This window comes from Hemitrygon akajei, chromosome 20, assembly GCF_048418815.1.
Source record: "Hemitrygon akajei chromosome 20, sHemAka1.3, whole genome shotgun sequence".
NCBI classification, from domain to species: Eukaryota; Metazoa; Chordata; class Chondrichthyes; order Myliobatiformes; family Dasyatidae; genus Hemitrygon; species Hemitrygon akajei.
This window is the reverse complement of record NC_133143.1, coordinates 27207624-27230264: the sequence shown is the minus strand read 5'-3', so window position 1 is coordinate 27230264 and position 22641 is coordinate 27207624. Positions and strand designations below refer to the sequence as shown.

Below are 22641 nucleotides of genomic sequence, written 5' to 3'. Positions count from 1 at the left end.
TAGAATAGCATATTGATATTCATTCATAAATCTCTCATTAACAGCTATCAGAGATTTTACTCAAGTTTCTATACATTTAAAGTCAATATTGAATTTTCCAGAAATTCCAACTTTTTTTTCAGTGGATTGAAGTAACACCTTCTTATAGTTATTTGAATGAAGCATCCCATACCTTGGACTACCAATGCATGAAATACAGTACTCTCTAGTCAAGGAGGCTTTACTTTGTGACTTGGGATCCAAGGATCCCAAAAAATTGTGGCAAATAGATTTGCACGCTGTCCTTTCCTTCCAGCTAGAGCTTTAGACTCAAAAATTCTTACTGCCTGCTGAGATGGAGGTAAAGGTTCCGAGCTTTGCTTATTAGTAAAGAGGCTGTAGCAACTGAGCATTTGGGAAATGTTAGCATTGATTGTTCTTCATAAATGTTCAAACTAAAAAAAATTGTACATTCCTAGTCATTACATATTTTTAACTATACTACAGGACTTTATCAGTAGTGATTTACCGGTTACTATGCAAGCTCCATATGTGACGTAACTGGACTTAAATCAGGAAGCTACAAATAGGCTGCTATCCAGCAAACATTAAAAAAAAACCTAGCAATTATCGATAATTAGTCAATAGTTTCATGTCAGAAAGTCCATAGGAGGACATCCAGTGAGGATAAATAACCTCAAGTGTGGTGGCAACTCAATCTTACATTAATTGTCAAAATTTAATCAGCATTTACTTTGAGTTATCTTTAAAACCAGTAATTGGAACAATAAAATTGCAGGGAGTTGGTGCAAACAAAATGTAAATACGTAAAAGGCATGGTATGCATTGTGGCAATTTCAAGGAAATGGGCAAACATGTACTCAAGTAATATACATGACTGAGGACAGGCAACTCATCTTATTTAAATAATTCAGGGAGAAAAGAAAAGCATTTCTTTAAGGATATCAGCTCATAAATCGCCATAAAGTATGGGGCAGCAGTTAAAGGCAAACACCACAGATCTAGCTAATTAGAAAATACTAAAACATCTATTAGCAAGATGTACATTTTAAAGAATAATCAATTTACTTCTGGGATTTGAGCTTAACTGCAAACAAATTCACTTACCTGCAAGGTGGTAGAAGTTGTTTTACTAACTGTATTTTCTAGAGGCCGTTGTGAGGAAATTACAGCCTGCTGGATAATACCGCAGCTTTCAGTAGTAGCAGGATCTTTGTTCGTTGCAGAGGAAGCTGGTAAACAAGCAGTACCAGGCTGTCCTGGTGGCTTGTTATGCTTAATGATCGGATGGCTCAAGTCATCGTCCCAGGAGTTAATTGCTGCAGCCAGATTTGCAAGCCGTCCTTTCCTTCCAACTGGAGTTTTAGACTCAATGGTACTTACTGCCTGCTGAGGTGGAGGTGAAGTAGGCTTCCATGACTGTGTAGGTGTTACAGGTGAATCAATCTCATTACCTGTTGTGAAGATGCAAATCATGAAAAAAGAAGATACTTGAGGTTCTGAATCTTTGTTTTAACATATGTAATTAATGAACATTATGTCCTGAGCAGATAGGATTTGTAAAAACGTTAATGTAATTCTGCTAATCTAGAGCTAGTATAATAAATAGAATTATCACCAGGTTACACTGCACCTTTGTCACATTTCTAAGTTTAATCAAGATATTAACAGTATATTTTTATGTCTCTGGCATACATAAAAGAAGAGTGAAGAATATTTTTAACACAAATTATTCCCATCCAACTAAAAGGTTAAGACTTTTAGTTCAGGAAATGACTGCAATTTAAAATAATTTTCTTAGGTCCATTGAGATCCCTCTCATTTCTGGCTTTCCAAGGAGGGAGTGGTTCCACTTTAAAGTGAAAATTCGCTCCCAGCAAATATTTTCTCCTTTGACCATAACACTGCTGTCAGCAAGGCACATTTTATTATTTCACACACTAATAAAATGATACATTTCTCAACATAGTGAGACAAAAATTGCACTCAAATTATATAATCTAGATCCTAAAAGCCCATTTCATTGTCTAATATTTTGGTGCCCTCCATATCAATCCCATGAAAAAGCTGAATTCTGCAACTAATAAACTGAGGAACACCAAAGGATTTAACTTGAGCATTCCTTTAATTTGTTTGCTGTATCAGTGTCCTCAAAACTTATTCATTACCTAAACAAAAAATAAGACCTTCCTCAAGTGGCATGGACTACAATGATACAAATGAATTACGTCAATTCAGTGCATCCCCTGCATGTCATGAAACAAACAGCATGTCAAACAAAGTTAAGACAAAAAAATGAGGCACTTAATCCCGAATCTTTTCTCTTTAACAGTCAACTCCGTGGAGTTACAGGCAGCACAGCTGCTTCATGGCTTCAAAGACCTAGATTACATTCTAAACTAATGTTGTCTGTATGGAATTTGCACATTCACCTTATTACCACAATGTCTGCTCAAGTTCTATCCCAAATCCCAAAGACATACTAGCTGTTACGTTAAATTGGTTACAGTGAATAACCACTACTGTAGAGAAAGAATCAGGGGTCAATAGACAATAGACATTAGGTGCAGGAGTAGGCCATTCGGCTCTTCTAGCCAGCACCGCCATTCACTGTGATCCTGGCTGATCATACACAATCAGTACCCCGTTCCTGCCCTCTCCCCATACCCCTTGACCCCACTATCTATAAGAGCTCTATCTAACTCTCTCTTGAATGCATCCAGAGACTTGGCCTCCACTGCCTTCTGGGGCAGAGCATTCCACATATCCACCACTCTCTGGGTGAAAAAGTTTTTCTGCATCTCTGTTCTAAATGGCCTACCCCTTATTCTTAAACTGTTACCTCTAGTTCTGGACTCACCCATCAACGGGAACATGCTTCCTGCCTCCAGTGTGTCCAATCCCTTAATAATCTTGTATGTTTCAATCAGATCCCCTCTCATCCTTCTAAATTCCAGTGTATACAAGCCCAGTCGCTCCAATCTTTCAACATATGACAGTCCCGCCATTCCGGGAATTAACCTTGTGAACCTACGCTGCACTCCCTCAATAGCAAGAATGTCCTTCCTCAAATTTGGAGACCAAAACTGCACACAATACTCCAGGTGGGGTCTCACCAGGGCCCTGTACAGCTGCAGAAGGACCTCTTTACTCAATTCCTCTTGTTATAAAAGCCAGCATGCCATTAGCTTTCTTCACTGCCTGCTGTACCTGCATGCTTACTTTCATTGACTGATGTACAAGAACACCTAGATCTTGTTGTATTTCCCCTTTTCCTAACTTGACTCCATTTAGATAGTAATCTGCCTTCTTGTTCTTGCCACCAAAGTGGATAACCTCACATTTATCCACATTAAACTGCATCTGCCATACATTTGCACACTCACCCAACCTGTCCAAGTCACCCTGCATTCTCATAACATCCTCCTGACATTTCACACTGCCACCCAGCTTTGTGTTATCAGCAAATTTGCTAATGTTACTTTTAATCCCTTCATCTAAATCATTAATGTATATTGTAAACAGCTGCGGTCCCAGCACCGAACCTTGCGGTACCCTACTGGTCACAGCCTGCCATTCCGAAAGGGACCCGTTAATCACTACTCTTTGTTTCCTGTCAGCCAGCCAATTTTCAATCCATGTCAGTACTCTGCCCCCAATACCATGTGCCCTAATTTTGCCCACTAATCTCCTATGTGGGACTTTATCAAAAGCTTTCTGGAAGTCCAGGTACACTACATCCACTGGCTCTCCCTTGTCCATTGGGTCGTGCGTGAGAGAAAAAGTTGTAGAAAATAGGAGGTCTAAGAGTGAATAGGATTGATGGAATTATTCTGAGAAGTAACAGACTTAATAGGTGAAATCACTTCTTTCTATGTAATAAAGAAATACAAGATAAAAATCCTAATATTAGTTTGTATCTTAGATTTTGCAGTTCATCCAAACTCTTAATTTCCATTACTTCAAAACAAAAGAACATCACAAAGGCTCAAGTATACATAGAAAGCCTACAGCACAATACAGGCCCTTTGGCCCACAAAGCTGTGCCGAACATGTCCCTACCTTAGAACTACATAGGCTTTACCCATAGCCCTCTATTTTTCTAAGCTCCAGGTATCCATCCAAGAGTCTCTTAAGAGACCCTATCATTTCCGCCTCCACCACCACTGCCGGCAGCCCATTCCACGCACTCACCACTCTCTGCGTAACAAACTTACCCCTGACATCTCCTCTGTACCTACTTCCAAGCATCTTAAAACTATGCCCTCTTGTGCTTGCCATTTCAGCCTCTATTACCGTAAGTATGTAAGGTATTTATGTCCATGTTTTAAAAAAGGCATCAGCTTCCTTTTAATACTGACTATAGCCAGTTTTCTTTTGGTATGGTTGCCCTTAATTTCGCTACGGATGCTAAGATTTATAACAGTATGATTTTTTAGAGTAGTGATGCCTCTGTTACATTAAATCATGGAAATTACAAGATGTGCTGAAAGTTCAATAATGCCTCGCTTTACAACCTAGCTTGACACACAGTTGCTGAAAAATATGTTGATTGTAGTCTTTATACAGTATACATTTTTAAAAAACATTTCCTCTCCCACAATCCAATGTGATTATTACAAGAACCATATTGCAATATGGACAATATTGCCATTTCTCACAGTGAATTGGTCAAAATTCTGGTACTCTTGCAGTGATTCAACAAGGCAGCTTGGGACCATCTTCAAGTACTACTACAGATGCTGATTTTATTAGTAACATCATATCTAAAGAACGAATTAAATGCTCACTGAGCTCTACTGAAGAGCTGTGCTGCAGCTTCAGTGCATTGAATTCATAACCCTCATCTTCCAAAATTGTCCCTTGGCACAATACCCTCTTAAGGCCATTTTATTCATTTCACCCCTTTGTGTCCAATATATCAAAGACTTCTCTACAGTCCATTGAAACACTCCCCAAAGACATTTGACCTTATAGAGCAGTTAAACATGGGGGGAGGGGTAAAGTATATTTTAAAAACTTATCTCAAATACATTCCAAAGTATTTTACTGCAGTTCATCTCAATCCTATTACAAGCTATATTAGTTGGCAGATTAAAAGCCATTATATTCAAGCCACTCTAAGACGTTATATTGGCAAAATTGAAAGGACACTAGAAGGTTACTAACCATTTTCATATTGAATGAGATGATTGCCTTCAGTTATTCACAAATTCTTGCAATATCAGTGTTATGTAATGCCCTAACAGTTGTTTTTTCACCAGATTTTTCAGAAGTTCAATCCTCTGACAAATATGAATTATCTGGAGATAGAGGGGAAAATCCTCACCATTTTAACTTTGCATGTCTTTGCTCTTCTCCCTTCTCAAAAGCAATGGTTGTTCCTTTTATCATCATACTTTGTTGTTTAGAACCCTCCCTTAAATTGTCAAGTCTCCCCCTTTTACTAGGCAAATGATTTTTTTTGCTCCTGCAAGGATGAGCAGCCCATTTTTTTCCTCTGTAAAGATTCTTCCACTGAGGAATAATGATGAAAGAGAAAAAATATGATCAATGATAGAAGTGGCACTATTGTCCATTGTAGCACTACCCCAATACCTTTGACCTTACTATACTACTGTTGAGTGCGGTGGGAGCGAATGTAGTCCATGTAAAGTATTTTTATAATTTGCCTCAACTCAAATACTATTCCAAAGAATAGTACTGCAGTTCATCTGCATCCGGAACTATTACAAGTACCGGTAATATTTATTTATTGAGATACAGCGCAGAATAGACCCTTCCAGCCCTTCGAGCCATTCCGCCCAGCAACCCCCCAATTTAATCCTAGCTTAGTCACAGGACAATTTACAATGACCAATTAACCTACCAACCAGTACACCTTTGGACTGTAGCAAGAAACCAGAGCATCCAGATGAAACGTATGTGTTCATGTACAAACTCCTTACAGGCAATGGTGGGAATTGAAACCAGATCGCTGGTACTGTAAAGCATTGTGCTAACCACTACATACCATGCTGCCCCTTGTATTAGATAGTACATTAAAAGATACTTAAGACACTCAAAGATATTATACGAGGGATGATTGATAAGTTCATGGCCCAAGGTAGAAGGAGTCGATTTTAGAAGACCTAGCACATTTGTTTTTCAACATAGACCCCTCCTACATTTACACACTTAGTCCAGTAGTCGTGGAACATATGGATCTTGGACCTCCAGGAAGTGTCCACAGCATGGGTGATTGGTAAGTTTAAGGCCTAAGGTAGAAGAAGTTGAGTTATACAGTTCTCGTTACATGCACATGAAGTTCAACTCTTTGAGTGATTATGCAGAAAGTTTAAAGTTAATAACTCATCTCCTTCTACCTTAGGCCACGAACTTATCAATCACTCCTGATGAGTTATTAACTTCAAACTTTCTGCATAATCACTCAGAGTTGAACTGCATGTGCATGTAACAAGAACTGTTAAACTCATCTCCTTCTACCTCAGGCCACAAATTTATCAATCACCCCTGCTGTGGACCACTTTTACAAAGAAGGGATCCGTATGCTCCACAACCGCTGGACTAAGTGTGTAAATATAGGAGGGGACTATGTTGAAAAATAAATGTGATAGGTTTTCTAAAATTGACTCCTCTCCACCTTAGGCCACGAACTTATCAATCACCCTGCGTATTAGCACTAGGGTGCAGAGCCCTCTGGTGGTTGACATGTTCTATTTTTACTTGTTAAAGAAGTGATTTTGTAATACCAGCACGAGTTGAATGCTTGTAACCCTGGGAGGAACTGTACTTTTCCAATCTAGAATGCACTCCCCCACTACTCTCCTCCCCCCCACCCCCCCCCAATTCAGTGCTATTTCCATCTTAGCGACAGGACTAAAGGGATTCATGGCATTTATTAGTGATGTCATTAACTAGACTGAGCAGTTATATTGAAATTTCATAGACAGAAACAAATAAGCAAGTTTTTTAAAACTCATTCACTTACAAAATCTATTATAGAAGCAAGATGTTAAAAAAAACTAAGACCGAGGAAATTTCAGTATTGAAAAGAAGTCTGTCACAAATAGAAATAAATTCTATTAATTTACTTATTGAGATACAGCACGGAATAGGCCCTTCCAGCCCTTCAGTAGGCACCTTGCCTAGCCTAATCACAGGACACTTTACGATGACCAATTAGCCTACCAACCGGTAGGTCTTTAGACTGTAGGAGGAAGCCAGAGCACCGAGAGAAACCCATGAGGTCATGGGGAGAACATAGAAACTCCTTTCAGGCAGCAGCAAGAATTGAACCCGGTCATTAGTATTGTAGAACACTGTGTTAACCACTACACTACTATGACGCCCAATTTTTCAGGGCAGAGAATTTATACAGCAATTATGATGCACATATTTGGAAGCAAAGAACAAATCTCCTGGTGTGTTGTACTTAAAGTGATAAAACACTTCTGGGTAGAAATCCAACCAGTCCTGTTCACTTTTTCCTTATTAATCCCTCTATCGCTGAAACCTTCTTTTCCATTGGGTCCATTATTTCCCCTTTGATTTGTTTTGACATTAGCCTATTCTAAGGAGTAACATAGTAGATAATTAACCTACAACATACTTTTGGGATGACAGAGAAAATCAACATTGTCAAAGAATGTGCAGACAACACCCAAAGTCAGGACTGAACCCACATTCCTGAAGCTGTGAAGGAGCAGCACTAACAGTTCAGTTCTGTGGTGCCCCTGACGTGTTGCAGTGAGCCTTTCCAAAAGCGTTCCACAAGCATTTGGCAAATCACGTCTCAAGATTACTTCTGACCCATTTATAAACTTACAATGTGATGTACCATCCTCTGAGCAACTTCATGTGACTAAAAGACACTCAATGATTACAAATGTCAAAGTTCTTCTTTCCTTTGACCTGGACAAATCAAGAACTGTATGCATATATTCTGTCCTGGATACAAGATATTGGGAAAATTAGGTAATTCTCTTTTAGTTTCACTGTTAGACTTGAATAACATTTTCTTAACTTCTAAGATAAAAATTCAAAACTATTTATTTTCTTTTTAGATTTTTGTTTTTGCTGCTTGCCACATGAACCTCAAGTTCATGCCTTTTGCCCAAGACAGATTTTCTTTGTCCTATGATGCATAACCCTATCTTCCAGCTGCTAATGCTCTACATTCTGGAAGTGCATCTTTAGACATCTCTACATATTTGTCTTCATTTTAGACATTCCTTGAAACTTGATTTGACCAAGCTTGGTCAGTTGTCCTATCATCTCCTATCATGTCTTGGGTTCAATTTTATTTTTTTTACTCTTTTAAAACTGCTCATTGAGGCATCTTAGGATGATTTAAAGTGCCATTAGTGTATCTTACAAATGCAAGTAGTCTTGGGAAAGACCCAATTCCAATATTACAATTCTGAATATCTGAAAGAAGCATTATTTTAAAAGAGAAAGCAGGAAACAAGCCACATTGAAATTGATAGTCATAGTCTAACAGAATCAGACTATACCTTCAGAGTCCCATGCATGCAACTGCTGTGCTAGCTTTTGCATCCGATTCTTCAGCGATGTTACTGGGAGTGCATCTTGTTTCGCCTTCTGTTCTTCCTGTTTGTTAATTAATTGCCTTGGTTGACTTGAAGATTGAGCAACAGAAGCAATCAGAGATGGAGATTGTGCAACAGGATTGATGGCAGGTGGAGTTTGTGCAACAAATTCAGTCATGGGAGTATTTGGTTCTTCGTTTTCTATGTCTTGGATTGGGCTTTCCATTTTGTCTGAACAACGTTTTTTAGATGGAGAAGGATTGGTTGATGCTTTTGCTGAATACAAAAAAAAAAATCAATTAAATACGCAAAGTTTTGTTGAAGATAGTTTTCACAAGCATAGAATATACAATAAATTATGGAATGGCCTAAGGAGACGAAATATATAAAAGTACAACTCAAAAATCATGTATAAATTACAACTTAGTGTGTTTGCATTATGATTTAATAATTCGAGGTTCATTTTTTAATTGCGTTCACATCTCATGTCTCCCAAAGTTCATTCAAGTGCCTCTGATCAATAATCCCCATATTTGTGTGGATATTGCCCGCTATTATTAATCTTACATTCAAATAATACTGCATCCATCTTGATGACAACTTGCAAAAGTAATTACAGATCTTAATGCAACAGCAGTAAACAGTGGCAACAATTTGAGTTACATCACTCAAAGTACGTTATTTTACATAAAATCATGGATTTATTTTCCCCACAGAAGTATTTTTGGCGTATTCTTCACTTGTCAGATCCACCAAAGGTTGAGCTCACCTTTAACAGTCAATAAGATATTCATAAAATGCTACCACAGATTTTAGTTATTTGTGTTAACATGTCTACATAATTACTTACTTAAACAAGAAATTGCAAAAAAAAAAGATCAAGCAGCACATGGAGGCAACCAAAGTAATCTATCCTACTTCCATCTCTTGTTTAACAATTCTCTCCTTATCCTACAATCTAAAAATCAGGAATATTACAAGTATCTCTATCAAAAAAAACAGAAAAGGTGATGAATTCCTTATTTTACTCTCCCTTGCTCTAGGGAAAACCTAGCTGGCTTTATAATAAATGCAATATTTGCCAGTAGCATGCATGTCCCAATAAGAAAAAAACACTAAGTAACCAAAACCAGTGTTTTATTTTTCTTTCTTGCCTTTACTTCGCTTTAAATATCTATACAATTTTGCCCCAGAATCTGCTGTTCTAATGGAAAAAGATTTGCATGTTCTTCATATTTGTAATTTATCATAACAAGCAATACATGAATCATAATAACCCTATTAAGAAAAAAAACTGGTTAAGCACCAGGAGTAAAGGGACTTGCACCTACACGTCATCACGGTACATCATTGTTTAGATTATTTAAAGGTACATTATAAATACTCCATTCGTTTAGTCTGCTCTGAGCTCAAAAGGAACAGTTCAACTAGTAAAATACAGCTATCAGAGGTATACAATAGGATATTATGTTTAACTCAGAGACACACTTAGGAGAATAAAGACCAAGCTATATTGGGTTGACTTGGTTTCTGATTCCATGCCATTAATTATAAAGTAGAAGCTGTGGCCTAACACCAGCTCCCCATCCAGATTTTCTTCCATTCTCATGACTCCTGCCACCCAATCCTGCAACCATGGATTTTTCCTTGAATCCCCACCTCAGCTTTAACTGTTTCCCTCCAGTTTAACTTAGACAGTCACGTTCAATTTATTTGTTGAAGTACATGCTTCAGTACTATAACAGTCCCTCAAGACATTGAATGAGATACATCTCATTTCTAAATCTATATTACTATTGTGCTGATAAGGTTTATGATAAGGACAACAGACAATTGATTTGATTACATAAAATAGGACAAATAATGGGGTCTTTATATGTTGATTTGACAATATTTTAATATGGATATCACACTGGCTGACTGGAATATTCTGGCAATCTAATGATTGTCAGCCTATTAAATCTCTTTTCTCATTTTTATTTGGCAGCCCCAAGATTTTTTTAAAAATTCTATTCACGTAAGTACAACTTTCTCTTCAACAATGGACCCAAGATCTAAATGATTAGTTGCATGGTGAAATATATTGCACATATCCTCCCTTACAAAGAGCAAAAGAAAGTGATTACCGGAAATATTTACCATCTTCTGTTACCTTGGTTAATGAGTGCATGTCTCTGATTAACTTCTTACAGTTATGTCTTATCTATACAACTGCAGTTGATTTCTTTTTCCTTTGATATATCTGAAGATAATGCCAACTATCAGCCCTCAGGAGTTTTGAGTAAGTATATTGCTTTTCAAGTAAGTATATTGCTTTAAAAATGCCCTTGATGTGCATGTACATTTAAAGCACCACCACAAATAAAACATGTGTGAAGTAAGCCTCCAATTCCCCATATGCAAGTAACTAATTAAAAATCAGTGATAACGACAAGACCTCACTGAACCATTCCCAATCTTGGATGCATAAAGTAGTTTATTTAGTAAATTAAATACTCTTAAATATTAAAGTTTCCAGAAACAATTTGAAAAGCCTCTCCTAATCAGTGGAAACTATGCATTTGCCAGTTTTCTGCATTGATCTAGATCAGATGAAACAAATCTTGAACCAATGACAAATCACATAACTGTAAAATGTCACTAACTTTGTCAGAGGGGCAAACCTTTCCAAATCTTCAGATATATTGCATGATTCAAGCAATAATCAGATGAAACAAATCTTGAACCAATGATAGAGACTACATAAGTGCAAAATGCCAAATTGTGGGGGGTGGGGAGAGGGAGAGCAATGATTACAACTTCAAATGTTCAGATATTTTACATGATTCAATCAATATCTGCAGAATTGAAATGCTTTTGAATGATAGAAAGCAAAAACTCTATCCAAAGAATTGGACCTTTTAACCTATTATTTAACCTACTCGGCTAGAAGTTCATCACATTGAGGACGCATCACATAAATTTAGTATCCTGTGAATGAGCTGGAAAATCATAACACTAGCTGAATTTGAACCATTAAAACCATTTTAGCCAATTGTAAATACACATTACAGAAGAGGGCACCTTCACTTTTCATGGTTAAGGCTTCAAATAACTAGTAAACTGTAAAACTTCCCTGTAAACTGGACATTGAGTAGATGTAGTGTATTACTTCTTCAAAACAAAGGATCTCTGTTACAATTCATATAAAGACTTCAGGACATCTTTCTTCAGAATCAAGTACACAGCCAAGAAGCTCATACCTTCCTCAGAAACTTCCAATGGCTGGTTGTTAGCCTCAGACAAAGGGTCCCTAGATCTTTTCACAACTTGCCGAACCGCTTTTGATGGTCTCTCAGCCATTTTCCTCTGCAGATTCTCTCGTCGAGCCCGAGTTCGTTCAAGTAATTTCTAGAATAGGTAACAATTCAGTGTATTGTCCACAGCCTCAAAATCAGATCACATTATACAAACACTAAGCAAATTGCATTACTTCATTCTGTTAAAACAATAAGCAAATCACATTACTTCATTCAATAAAACAATAAGCTTTTATTTTATTTTAAAAAGACAAGCTGAGTACAGAAATATTCTTCGTACATCAGGAATGACATCTATAACCAACAGTTATATAAGTAATCAGCCCACATTTTATCTCAGCTTGATTAGAAATACGTAGTATATTCTGAAAAAAATCATGTGTAGATTTCTAATGTTACATATAATGCACAATCACAAACTTAAGTGAGGTTTGGTGTTTCTGTAGTCATCATAAATACTCCTGATATATTAATCAATATTGCAGGGTAAGGCTTTCAGTAGATTAGTACATTTCTAACAAAAGTTTAGAAAAGATTTTTAAACCATATTTTAATCTTTTGATCTTGTGAAAAGCAGTGTCTGAGAAAAATCACAACAGAGTTCTCTCTTTAGGAGGGAAGAGTGTAAAAAAATGAAGTAGAATGTATAAATGCAAATCCAAACATTCTTGCTCATTTGTTCACTGCTGTAGACCTGAATTATTACAAAATATGATGACAATTAGCTCATAATGCATGCACATTCATAGCATTCATCTTACATTTAGCAGCACCCTACAGTTAGTGTCAAGAAAATAACACAGTATTAAGGGTGTGATACAAGAAGTCCAGAACACTTCCTGAGTGCCAATTGACAACACATTCGTTGTTTTCTCTGCAAGATAAGTAAGATTTGTTGTTGTATATTAATGTATTAACAACTAGATTTCAGCTTTACGGATGTAATTAAAATCCTTCTCCAGATGAAACAACATGATTTCCTGTAGTGGTATTTATCTTGTTAGGAATGATGACAAGTTGCTGTATGTAGGTGAGTTACTGGAGGAAAAGTGGTTTGAAGCTAGCAGTGCAGTCATTAGCAAATTAAGGTGCTGATTTAAAGTGATGAAATCCAGAAAGTCATGAGGCATGGAATAAGTGGAACCTTGGCTGTCTGGAAAAAAAATTGGCTTAAAGGAAGAAAGCAGAGGGTAGTTGTGGAAGGAAAGTATTCTACCTGGAGGTCGGTGACTAGTGGAGTGCCGCAGGGATCTGTCCTTGGGACCCATGCTATTTGTGACTTTTATAAATGACCTGGATGTAGAGGTGGAAGGATGGGTGAGTAAGTTTGCGGATGACGCGAAGATTGGAGTTGTGCATGGAGCTGCAGGTTGTCGAAGGTTACAAGAGGATACAGGCTGCAGAGTTGGGCAGAAAAATAGCAGATGGAGTTCAATCCAGATAAGTGTGAGGTGATGCATTTTGGAAGGACAAACCAGAAGACTGAGTACAGGATTAATGGTCAGTTACTTAAGAGTGTGGATGAACAAAGGGACCTTGGGGTTCAAATCCATATATCCCTCAAGGTCGCTGCACAGTTTGATAGGGTAGTTAAGAAGGCCTATGGGATGCCAGGCTTTATTAACAGGGGGATTGAGTTCAAGAGTAGAGAGGTCATGTTGCAACTCTACAAATCTCTGGTGAGACCGCACTTAAGAGTATTGTGTTCAATTCTGGTCACCTCATTATAGGAAGGATTTGGAAGCTATGGAGAGGGTGCAGGGGAGATTTACCAGGATGTTGCCTGGATTGGAGAACAAGTCATATTAAGCAAGTTTAACAGAGCTGGGACTTCTCTCTTTGAGGCGTAGAAGAATGAGAGGGGACTTGATAGAGGTCTACAAGATTATGAGAGGCATAGATAGGGTGGATAGTCAGTACCTGTTTCCCAGGGCACCAATAGCAAACACCAGAGGGCATACGTACAAAATTAAGGGAGGGAAGTTTAGGGGAGACATCAGGGGTAAGTTGTTGTTGTTGTGTTTTGTGTGTTTTTTTTTATAAATACACAGAGGGTTGTGAGTGCCTGGAATGACTTGCCAGGGATGGTGGTGGAGGCTAAAACATTGGGGGTACTTAAGAGCCTCTTGGACAGGCACATGGATGAAAGAAAAATAGAGGGTTATGGGGTAATGTGGGTTTAGTACTTTTTTTAAGGATTATATGGGTTGGCACAACATGGAGGGCTGAATGGCCTGTACTGCACTGTAATGTAAGAAAAAAAAGGAATTGTTATTTTTCTTGTATATTAAAACTAGTAGAATAAATAAGGTAGAAGAAAATGGTGATGAAACACTAGTGAATCAAATATGATATTCTAATTTTTCTCTACTAGTTTCTACTTTGTCTGTTCAACATGTTTAGCATATAGAAAGTGATTTTCTGCTTTTCCCCAAACCAGTTTGAGACCACTGTTTAAGGTACAAAACAATATTTTCAAGAGGATAGCCTAAACAAGCATACAATGACCTCCATCAATCCACTTTCTTTCTGGTAATTCACCTTCATAGATTATAGTTCAAGACAAGGTGAAAAGCGATATAAAAGATTGTCATGGTATATTGGTTTGCAAATGCTTTTTTCTTCTGTAGCTGTTCACATACTAACGGTTCAAGAACACAATAAACTAAAAAGATGATAATAAGAGATCATTAGAGTACAGCCAACTATGACATTGGGAATGATGAAAGAACAGCAACTTGCTGTCATTTTGATTGTTCATGGCTTCTCTTTCCAGTTAGCTGTGTAATTACCAATAACTAGTCATGACCGGGTGTGTCAGAATGCAAGTCTTTGATCTGATCATGTTCTGTACTTAGGCAATCTCTTGGGGTCAAGAACTACATGATTCCACAAAACTTAAAACATGGAAAAGGCCAAACAGGAAATTCCTGAAAAAATGCTTTTATTGTTTGGCACCCTACTGTTTAATAATGCACTGCAATTGCACTGCAGGTTGGTGGATTTTGGGGTAGACAGGGACTTTGTTATTGAGCAAACCCTGTATTTATTGCTCTTAGTGTTGTCCCCTGTATTCATCAATTTAGGATTATGACAATGAGAAAGTATTATGCTTAAGCTAGAGAATGAGATGGAATACAATACTGCTGCTACATATTCCACACAGCTTTTCATATTTATAGTTTCTGAATCTAACTGATATGTCATGATGGGTGTGATACATAATATGGGGTGGACACAATGAGAAAATACCACTATATCTCAACAGGAAACAATGAATGATCTTCCAATCCATAGGTACAGACAGGTGCATTTTCAGCTGGTTGATGTGACAATGTAACTTTATTCATTGTCTTTATTCTCTCACCACTTGCAGCACATCCAATCAGAATGTGGCCAGCTTATTTGGTGATAATACTACCAATCCATACCAGAAGCTTAACACAGAAGTCTTCCACCCAGACTAAAATAACATTACGTGCATTTGTCTCCAGAGATGGAGAAAGGGGATGGAGGTGTCAGAAACGGACCAAGAGTCAAGTCAAGTCAAGTCACTTTTATTGTCATTTCGACCATAACTGCTGGTACAGTACATAGTAAAAATGAGACAATGTTTTTCAGGACCATGGTGTTACATGACACAGTACAAAAACTAGACTGAACTACGTAAAAAAAAAACAACACAGAGAAAGCTACACTAGACTACAGACCTACACAGGACTGCGTAAAGTGCACAAAAACAGTGCAGGCATTACAATAAATAATAAACAGGACAATAGGGCAAGGTGTCAGTCCAGGCTCTGGGTATTGAGGGGTCTGATAGCTTGGGGGAAGAAACTGTTACATAGTCTGGTCGTGAGAGCCCGAATGCTTCGGTGCCTTTTCCCAGATGGCAGGAGGGAGAAGAGATTGTATGAGGGGTGCATGGGGTCCTTCATAATGCTGTTTCCTTTGCGGATGCAGCGTGTACTGTAAATGTCCGTGATGGCGAGGAGAGAGACCCCGATGATCTTCTCAGCTGACCTCACTATCCACTGCAGGGTCGTGCGTTCTGAGATGGTGCAATTTCCGAACCAGGCAGTGATGCAGCCGCTCATGATGCTCTCAATACAACCCCTGTAGACTGTGACGAGGATGGGGGGGGGTGGGAAATGGACTTTCTTCAGCCTTCGCAAAAAGTAGAGGCGCTGCTGGGCTTTCTTTGCTATGTATGGAGCTGGTGTTGAGGGACCAGGTGAGATTCTCCGTCAGGCGAACACCAAGAAATTTGGTGCTCTTTACAATCTCTACCGAGAAGCCATCGATGTTCAGTGGGGAGTGGTCGCTCCATGCCCTCCTGAAGTCAATAACCATCTCTTTTGGTTTGTTCACATTAAGATACAGGTTTTTGGCTCTGCACCAGTTTGTTAGCCGCTGCACCTCCTCTCTGTAAGCTGACTCGTCGTTCTTGCTGATGAGACCCACCACGGTTGTGTCATCGGCGAACTTGATGATATGGTTCGAGCTGTGTGTTGCAGCACAGTCGTGGGTCAGCAGAGTGAACAGCAGTGGACTGAGCACGCAGCCCTGGGGAGCCCCCATGCTCAGTGTGATGGTGTTGGAGATGCTGCTCCCGATCCAGACTGACTGAGGTCTCCCAGTCAGGAAGTCTAGGATCCAGTTGCAGAGGGAGGTGTTCAGGCCCAGTAGGCTCAGCTTTCCAATCAGTTTCTGAGGGATGATTGTGTTGAATGCTGAACTAAAGTCTATGAACAGCATCCGAAGGTATGTGTCTTTTTTGTCTAGGTTGGTTAGGGCCAGGTGGAGGGTGGTGGCAATGGCGTCATCTGTTGAGCGGTTGGGACGGTACACAAACTGCAGAGGGTCCAGTGAGGGGGGCAGCAGGGTCTTAATATGCCTCATGACGAGCCTCTCGAAACATTTCATGATGATGGATGTAAGTGCAACGGGACGGTAGTCACTTAGGCAGGACACTGAAGACTTCTTCGGCACGGGCTCGATGGTGGCAGCCTTGAAGCACGTTGGAACGGTGGCACTGCTCAGGGAGATGTTGAAGATATCAGTGAATTTAAGGGCAGGATGAAAGATGGAAAAAAGTTAATGAAATTATGAACTCAGCATGGGTGCATAAAGCAACACCAATGCTGTCATCTGTTGAGGGCGAGGACCAGTTCTGCCAGACGGAGGCTGGTGGTGGTGGAAGGAATTGGTTGGTTCTTTTATTGAGAAAGAAGGGGAGAGCTTTAAGGCCTTCTTAATGGGAGATAAGTGTAGGAGGACTGGACATCCATTGACGAAAATGGTAAGGGCCAAAGAATTAGTGAGGAGATCAGGAGCTTGAGAAGTGCCGCAGATGTAATTGGGAAGATACTGAACCAAGGGGATAGAATGGAGTCAAGGTATGAGGCCACGAGTTCAGTGGAGCAGGAGCAGGCAGAGATAATGGGCCTACCCAAACAGTTGTAGATCTTGGGTAGGAAGTAGAAGCTCTGGGAAAGGGAATTAGTGAAGATAAGGACCTGTGTTTGGGCTATATTGCTCTACAACAATGGAAAAAACGTACACACCAGTGTATACATTCCACTTCGTTCTATCAACAAGTTCTTTGTTACTGAGGAATTAGGTAAGTACAATCAAACCCTGTGGTCAAGAGTTCCATATTTTCCACACTCATCATTGAAAGAAATTCCTCTTTAATTCTTATAAGGGTGGTTACTATTAAATCTAATATTTATGATCGAACTTCAACTACCCCAAACACACATAAGTATTTCCTAAAAGAAAGAAAAAGAAAACTTCAACTTCAGCTTTTATATAACATTGCAATTTGGCATATGCCATTTTCCAATGATTCATAAGGTTTGCTTATAATCAGATGCACTGACAGCATTTCACCAAGTTGAATTACATTCCAGATCTGTTAGACTTCACTACACCAGAATATTTTCGTTGAAACAGCTGGATCTCATTCAAGAATATACAGTTCAGCATGTGACTAGAAATTCAAATTCTATTGGAGCAAACAGCATACTGAACCAAAGTTTTAAAGACTTAGGTGATATAAGCTTGAAACAGTTTCCAATCTCTCAGAGCCAAGGTATACATTAGTCATGAGGCACAAACCACTGACGTTTCATTAAAAGAATCACTGAGGAATGGAAAAATATCTTAAATCAAATTATTTACTGCTTATTCTATAAATCAAAAGAAGTTGGAACTCAAAAAGAAAGTGAGAATATACCCTTCCAAGTTAGACTGTTAAATGAAGTGCACCTAACAGTCAGTATTACTCAGTTTTAAATGTTATTAAATTTTGAGTAAAAATAATAGAACTAATTAATACAGACCAGGTTGCATAAAACAAAGGGAACATGGTCTCACCTAATCAGAGATATTTAATTTGTTCTGCTAATTCTTGTCCACCTTCTCTGTTAGGTAAAACTACATATGTTCTCTTTCCTAGTTCTGATGAAGTGTTGCTATCTTGAAGTGTTATCTGTTTCTCTTTCCAGACTATCAATATATGTTGTATACATATGTAGCACTTTCTATTTCTAGCATTTAATTTTCTGACTTTTTAAGAAATAGACTGTGACCAACACCCACTTGATGGTACCTTCAGAGGATGGATAACATTTCACTTTAGTATCATATTGGCAAATTGGTTTATTATTGTCACATGTACCAAGATACAGGGTAAAATTTGTGTTGCATACTATCCAAACAGTGCACTACAAGGTAAAATGACAATAAAGTGTTATAGTACAGAGAAAGTGCAGTGCAGGTGAACAGTAAGTTGCAAGGCCATTTTAACATACTAGAGAAATCTAGGCTTCTAACAGTGGCATAGAAACTGTCCTTGAAACTGATGGTCAAACTAGCTAGATATGCAATATTCAAAAAAAAAAAATCGGGAACTGAAACGTTGGTCAAAGGTTGGTTAGGAAGAAACAGCAAGTGGTGGAACAAGAAAGGAAACGCTGTCACTTCAGTCTCCATTACTTTCAGAGTCAAGCCTCCATCTGAACAAGAAATGGGCAATTTAAAAAAGATCTTATTCTCCGAATCTATATTTTATTCATTTTAATACATTATGCCAATCCATGCCATTCTTCTAGATTGGTTTATGCCTGTAGAAAGCATTTGGAGCTACAAGACCTAGGCATGTGTGGTGCAAATATTAAGTTGCAAATTAACAGGTTAAAACTTTATTATTTTCCTTGAGAACATTCGTACTGACTCAAATTTAACTTTAACTGAGCTTTCTTAATTTTGAACTGTTTAAAATTAACTTCCTTAATTTAAAAATGAACTGCTGATTTCACTTCCTCATTATTCTACGAGGTACAATAACCATAGGAATCAAGATGGAAAATTTAGAATCTCAAAAGAATTCCCTGTGACCAGTAATAAAACAAATTCCTTCAAAACAAATCCAACAGTAACAGAGTAAGAAATCATCAGTCATTAGGATGTCAATGTAACTGCAAGTATAAATGGCCAAAAAAAAACACACATTTAACTATGTGGAGGGCTGTCAGAAGTTACAGCGGCACATTGATAGGATGCAAAACCGAGCTGTGAAGTGGCAGATGGAGTTCAACCTGTATAAGTGTGAAGTGGTTCATTTTGGTAGGTCAAATACGATGGCAGAATATAGTATTAATGGTAAGACTCTTGGCAGTGTGGAGGATCAGAGGGATCCTGGGGTCCAAGTCCATAGGACACTCAACGCTGCTACGCAGGTTGACTCTGTGGTTAAGAAGGCATGCGGTGCATTGGCCTTCATCAATCATGGGATTGAGTTTAAGAGCCGAGAGCCTATATTGCAGCTATATAGGACCCTGGTCAGACTCCACTTGAAGTACTGTCCTCCGTTCTGCCTCACTACAGTACAGGAAGATTGTGGAAACCATAGAAAGGGTGCAGAGGAGATTTGCAAGGATGTTGCCTGGATTGGTGAGCATGCCTCATGAGAATAAGTTGAATGAACTCGGCCTTTTCTCCTTGGAGTGACGGAGGATGAGCAGACTCACTATACTGTCTGCTGTTCATTAGCTCAGTCAAAATTTGCATCTCTTCCCCCACCCAGATGCACATCAAAATAAAATTTAAAATATCAGCTCAAATACTTCCTAATTACAAGAGCAAAGTATGAGGGATTGAAATTCCCATAGTAGTCTTATTTGGGGGAAAAGGAGGATATACACCTCTATTATACACCTAATAGAGGTGTATAAAATGATGAGAGGCATTGATCCTGTGGATAGTCAGAGGCTTTTTCCCGGGGCTAAAATGGCTAGCACAAGGGCACACTTTTAAGGTGCTTAGAAGTAGGTGCAGAGGATATGTCAGGGTTAACTTTTTTAAAAAAAAAACTCAGAGAGGTGAGTGCATGGAATGGGCTGCTGGCGACAGTGGTGGAGATGGATACGATAGGGTCTTTTAAGAGACTCCTGGATAGGTAGATGGAGCTTAGAAAAATAGAGGTAACTCTAGGTAATTTCTAAGGTAAGGACATGTTTAGCACTGCTTTGTGGGCCGAAGGGCCTGTATTGTGCTGTAGGTGTTCTATGTTTCTATAAATAATCTTGCAAATAAAAGCACTAAAAGAATTGGTGCAGCTTTTCCATTTCACTTGTGTATCATGGATTACCATAGCCAGTATAATCTCAAACGTGAAAATAGGTACCATCTTTTCCAAACCTACGTTGTTATGGATACCACACACCTAACTATATTTTATTTTCAACTTCACAGAACGAAACACATAAATTCAAACTATTTGGAAAATAGCAGCTCTGCATTTCTATAAGAGTATCAGTGAGCTAGTGTATGCAATAGTATCCCATTAGTGGTACCTCCTCCCTCGAACAAATCCCATAAGTACCTTATGAACAAACACAACATGTAACTGAAATTTCAATTTAAAACCAACCAATTGTGCTTTTGTCCGTGTATAGAAACATGACTCAATCTTATTTTAGCTGCTGACTCACTATACTGTCTGCTGTTCATTAGCTCAGTCAAAATTTGCATCTCTTCCCCCACCCAGATGCACATCAAAATAAAATTTAAAATATCAGCTCAAATACTTCCTAATTACAAGAGCAAAGTATGAGGGATTGAAATTCCCATAGTAGTCTTATTTGGGGGAAAAGCTGCGTTCTTTTATTCCCTAATGAATGCCAGCTGTCATGTTGCTGCCTCACATTCCAAGTTTGATCCCAACTTTGGGTAACGTCACTGGAGAGTTTGCACATTCTCTTTGATCACATCAGTTTAACACAATCCCAAATTTATAACGGGGTAATGGGGGAAAAAAAAAAAGAGTTGATGGGCATGTGCAAGAGAAAATAATACTGTTGGGAGGGAAATTAAGGGGATTGCCCTTAGGGGACCTGCAGTGATCCAATACCGTCTTAATATGTCATAAAATGAGACTGAAGTGGTCACAAATCAAATGCTGGTATAGGTAGCACGTCATATGAAAATTATTATTAATGGAAACTCAAGCTCAGTGGAAGTATTATAAAATAAAAACTCAGCAACATGCAAGAAACGAAAAGTAAATGTTCAAAATCTGAATGGTATGCAAAATACGTGTTAGATATTGTCAGTCTTCCAGTCTAGAGAGACAAAAAGCAAATGACATTTGCTTTCAGCCCTCATGGTGGGTACACGCCCCAAACTACCTGTCTGTCATTTCAGTTAACAGAAACTGGACAACCCTCCCTCCACTCCCAAGAGATTATCAGCTGCCGTTTTGCAAGTCTGAATAAAAGGGTTCCTGCAGCAAAAACGTACTTCCTATTATTTTGGACATCCACGGTATTAAATGCTACCGAATAATACTCCATAGGCTATTTCACTCAGGGCTCCAATGCATTCTCCGATGACTGATAAATTATTGAAGTCCGTTTAATAATTGCCTCGTTCGGGATATTTGATCCTTACTTTAGGGAGAACTGATTATACATGAATAACCTCTACCCTGGATTTGGGCCAGTGAGATTTATTGTGCAGAATAAAGCGAATCTAGTGCTCGGTTATTTTAATGGGGCAATATTTAAAGGCGTTACTAAATTGAGATTGGGTCTCTTGCAGAACGGGGGGGGGGAATCGAGTTGCCCTAGAATCCATTACAGGGCAGGGCCAGAAGAGTAAGTTAGTTCACGATCCGAGGGAATCGCCCGTGCAATTCTGGCCAACAATGTGGTGTCTAACTCGTACACCAGACCGAGCGATGGCTCGATGCGGAGCTGCCCAGACGGTGGTACTGTGGGGTCCATTCCGCCCCCGAGCTCATGCCTCAGGAAGGTGTCACCTACCTCGGTAAACGGATCCATAGTGCCTGCGTGACGTTACAACCCGACTAGCTGCCGACGATCGCTCAGTCGGTCCAATTCTTCCGCTCTCCTCGCGCTGTTCCGGCAGTTCAAAATTTGAAATTCGGCGCCGCCAACCGTGAGACTGAAGGACGATGGGAAGCGATTGCCTGCGCGGGCGCAGAGTGACGGACAACCCCCACGGACCAATTGAAAGCGGAGAGTAGGCGGGCTCTGCGTTTTGATGGACACCTTATGCAGCCAATCACAAGGCAGCGACATCCTCGTTCACAATGGCGAGTTTGTGGACGGCTCCTGATTCACGACAACGGGGGCTGTTGACGGATAAAGCTATAAATGGGAAAGCTGTTGGGAGTTTGTGGGTTTGGTTTTGCTGAATAGTCGCAATAGGTGGAATCCGAGTAGGGTTTGTAAATGAACAATGAAGCGCTCCCCACTCCC

General features: G+C 39.1%; 1 protein-coding gene across 1 annotated transcript in view; it reads right to left on the bottom strand.

The window, feature by feature from the left end:
* anln (anillin, actin binding protein) overlaps window positions 1-22332 on the bottom strand; it is a 68629-nt gene extending 46297 nt beyond the window's left edge. The window contains exons 1-4 of the mRNA XM_073024049.1: window positions 22183-22332; window positions 11795-11942; window positions 8517-8828; window positions 1108-1454 (exon numbers count right to left, since the gene is read on the bottom strand). Coding sequence (XP_072880150.1) covers window positions 1108-1454; window positions 8517-8828; window positions 11795-11942; window positions 22183-22200 — 825 coding nt within the window. The 5' untranslated portion in view covers window positions 22201-22332. The remainder of the gene's footprint in view (window positions 1-1107; window positions 1455-8516; window positions 8829-11794; window positions 11943-22182) is intronic.
* Window positions 22333-22641: the final 309 nt, after the last annotated feature.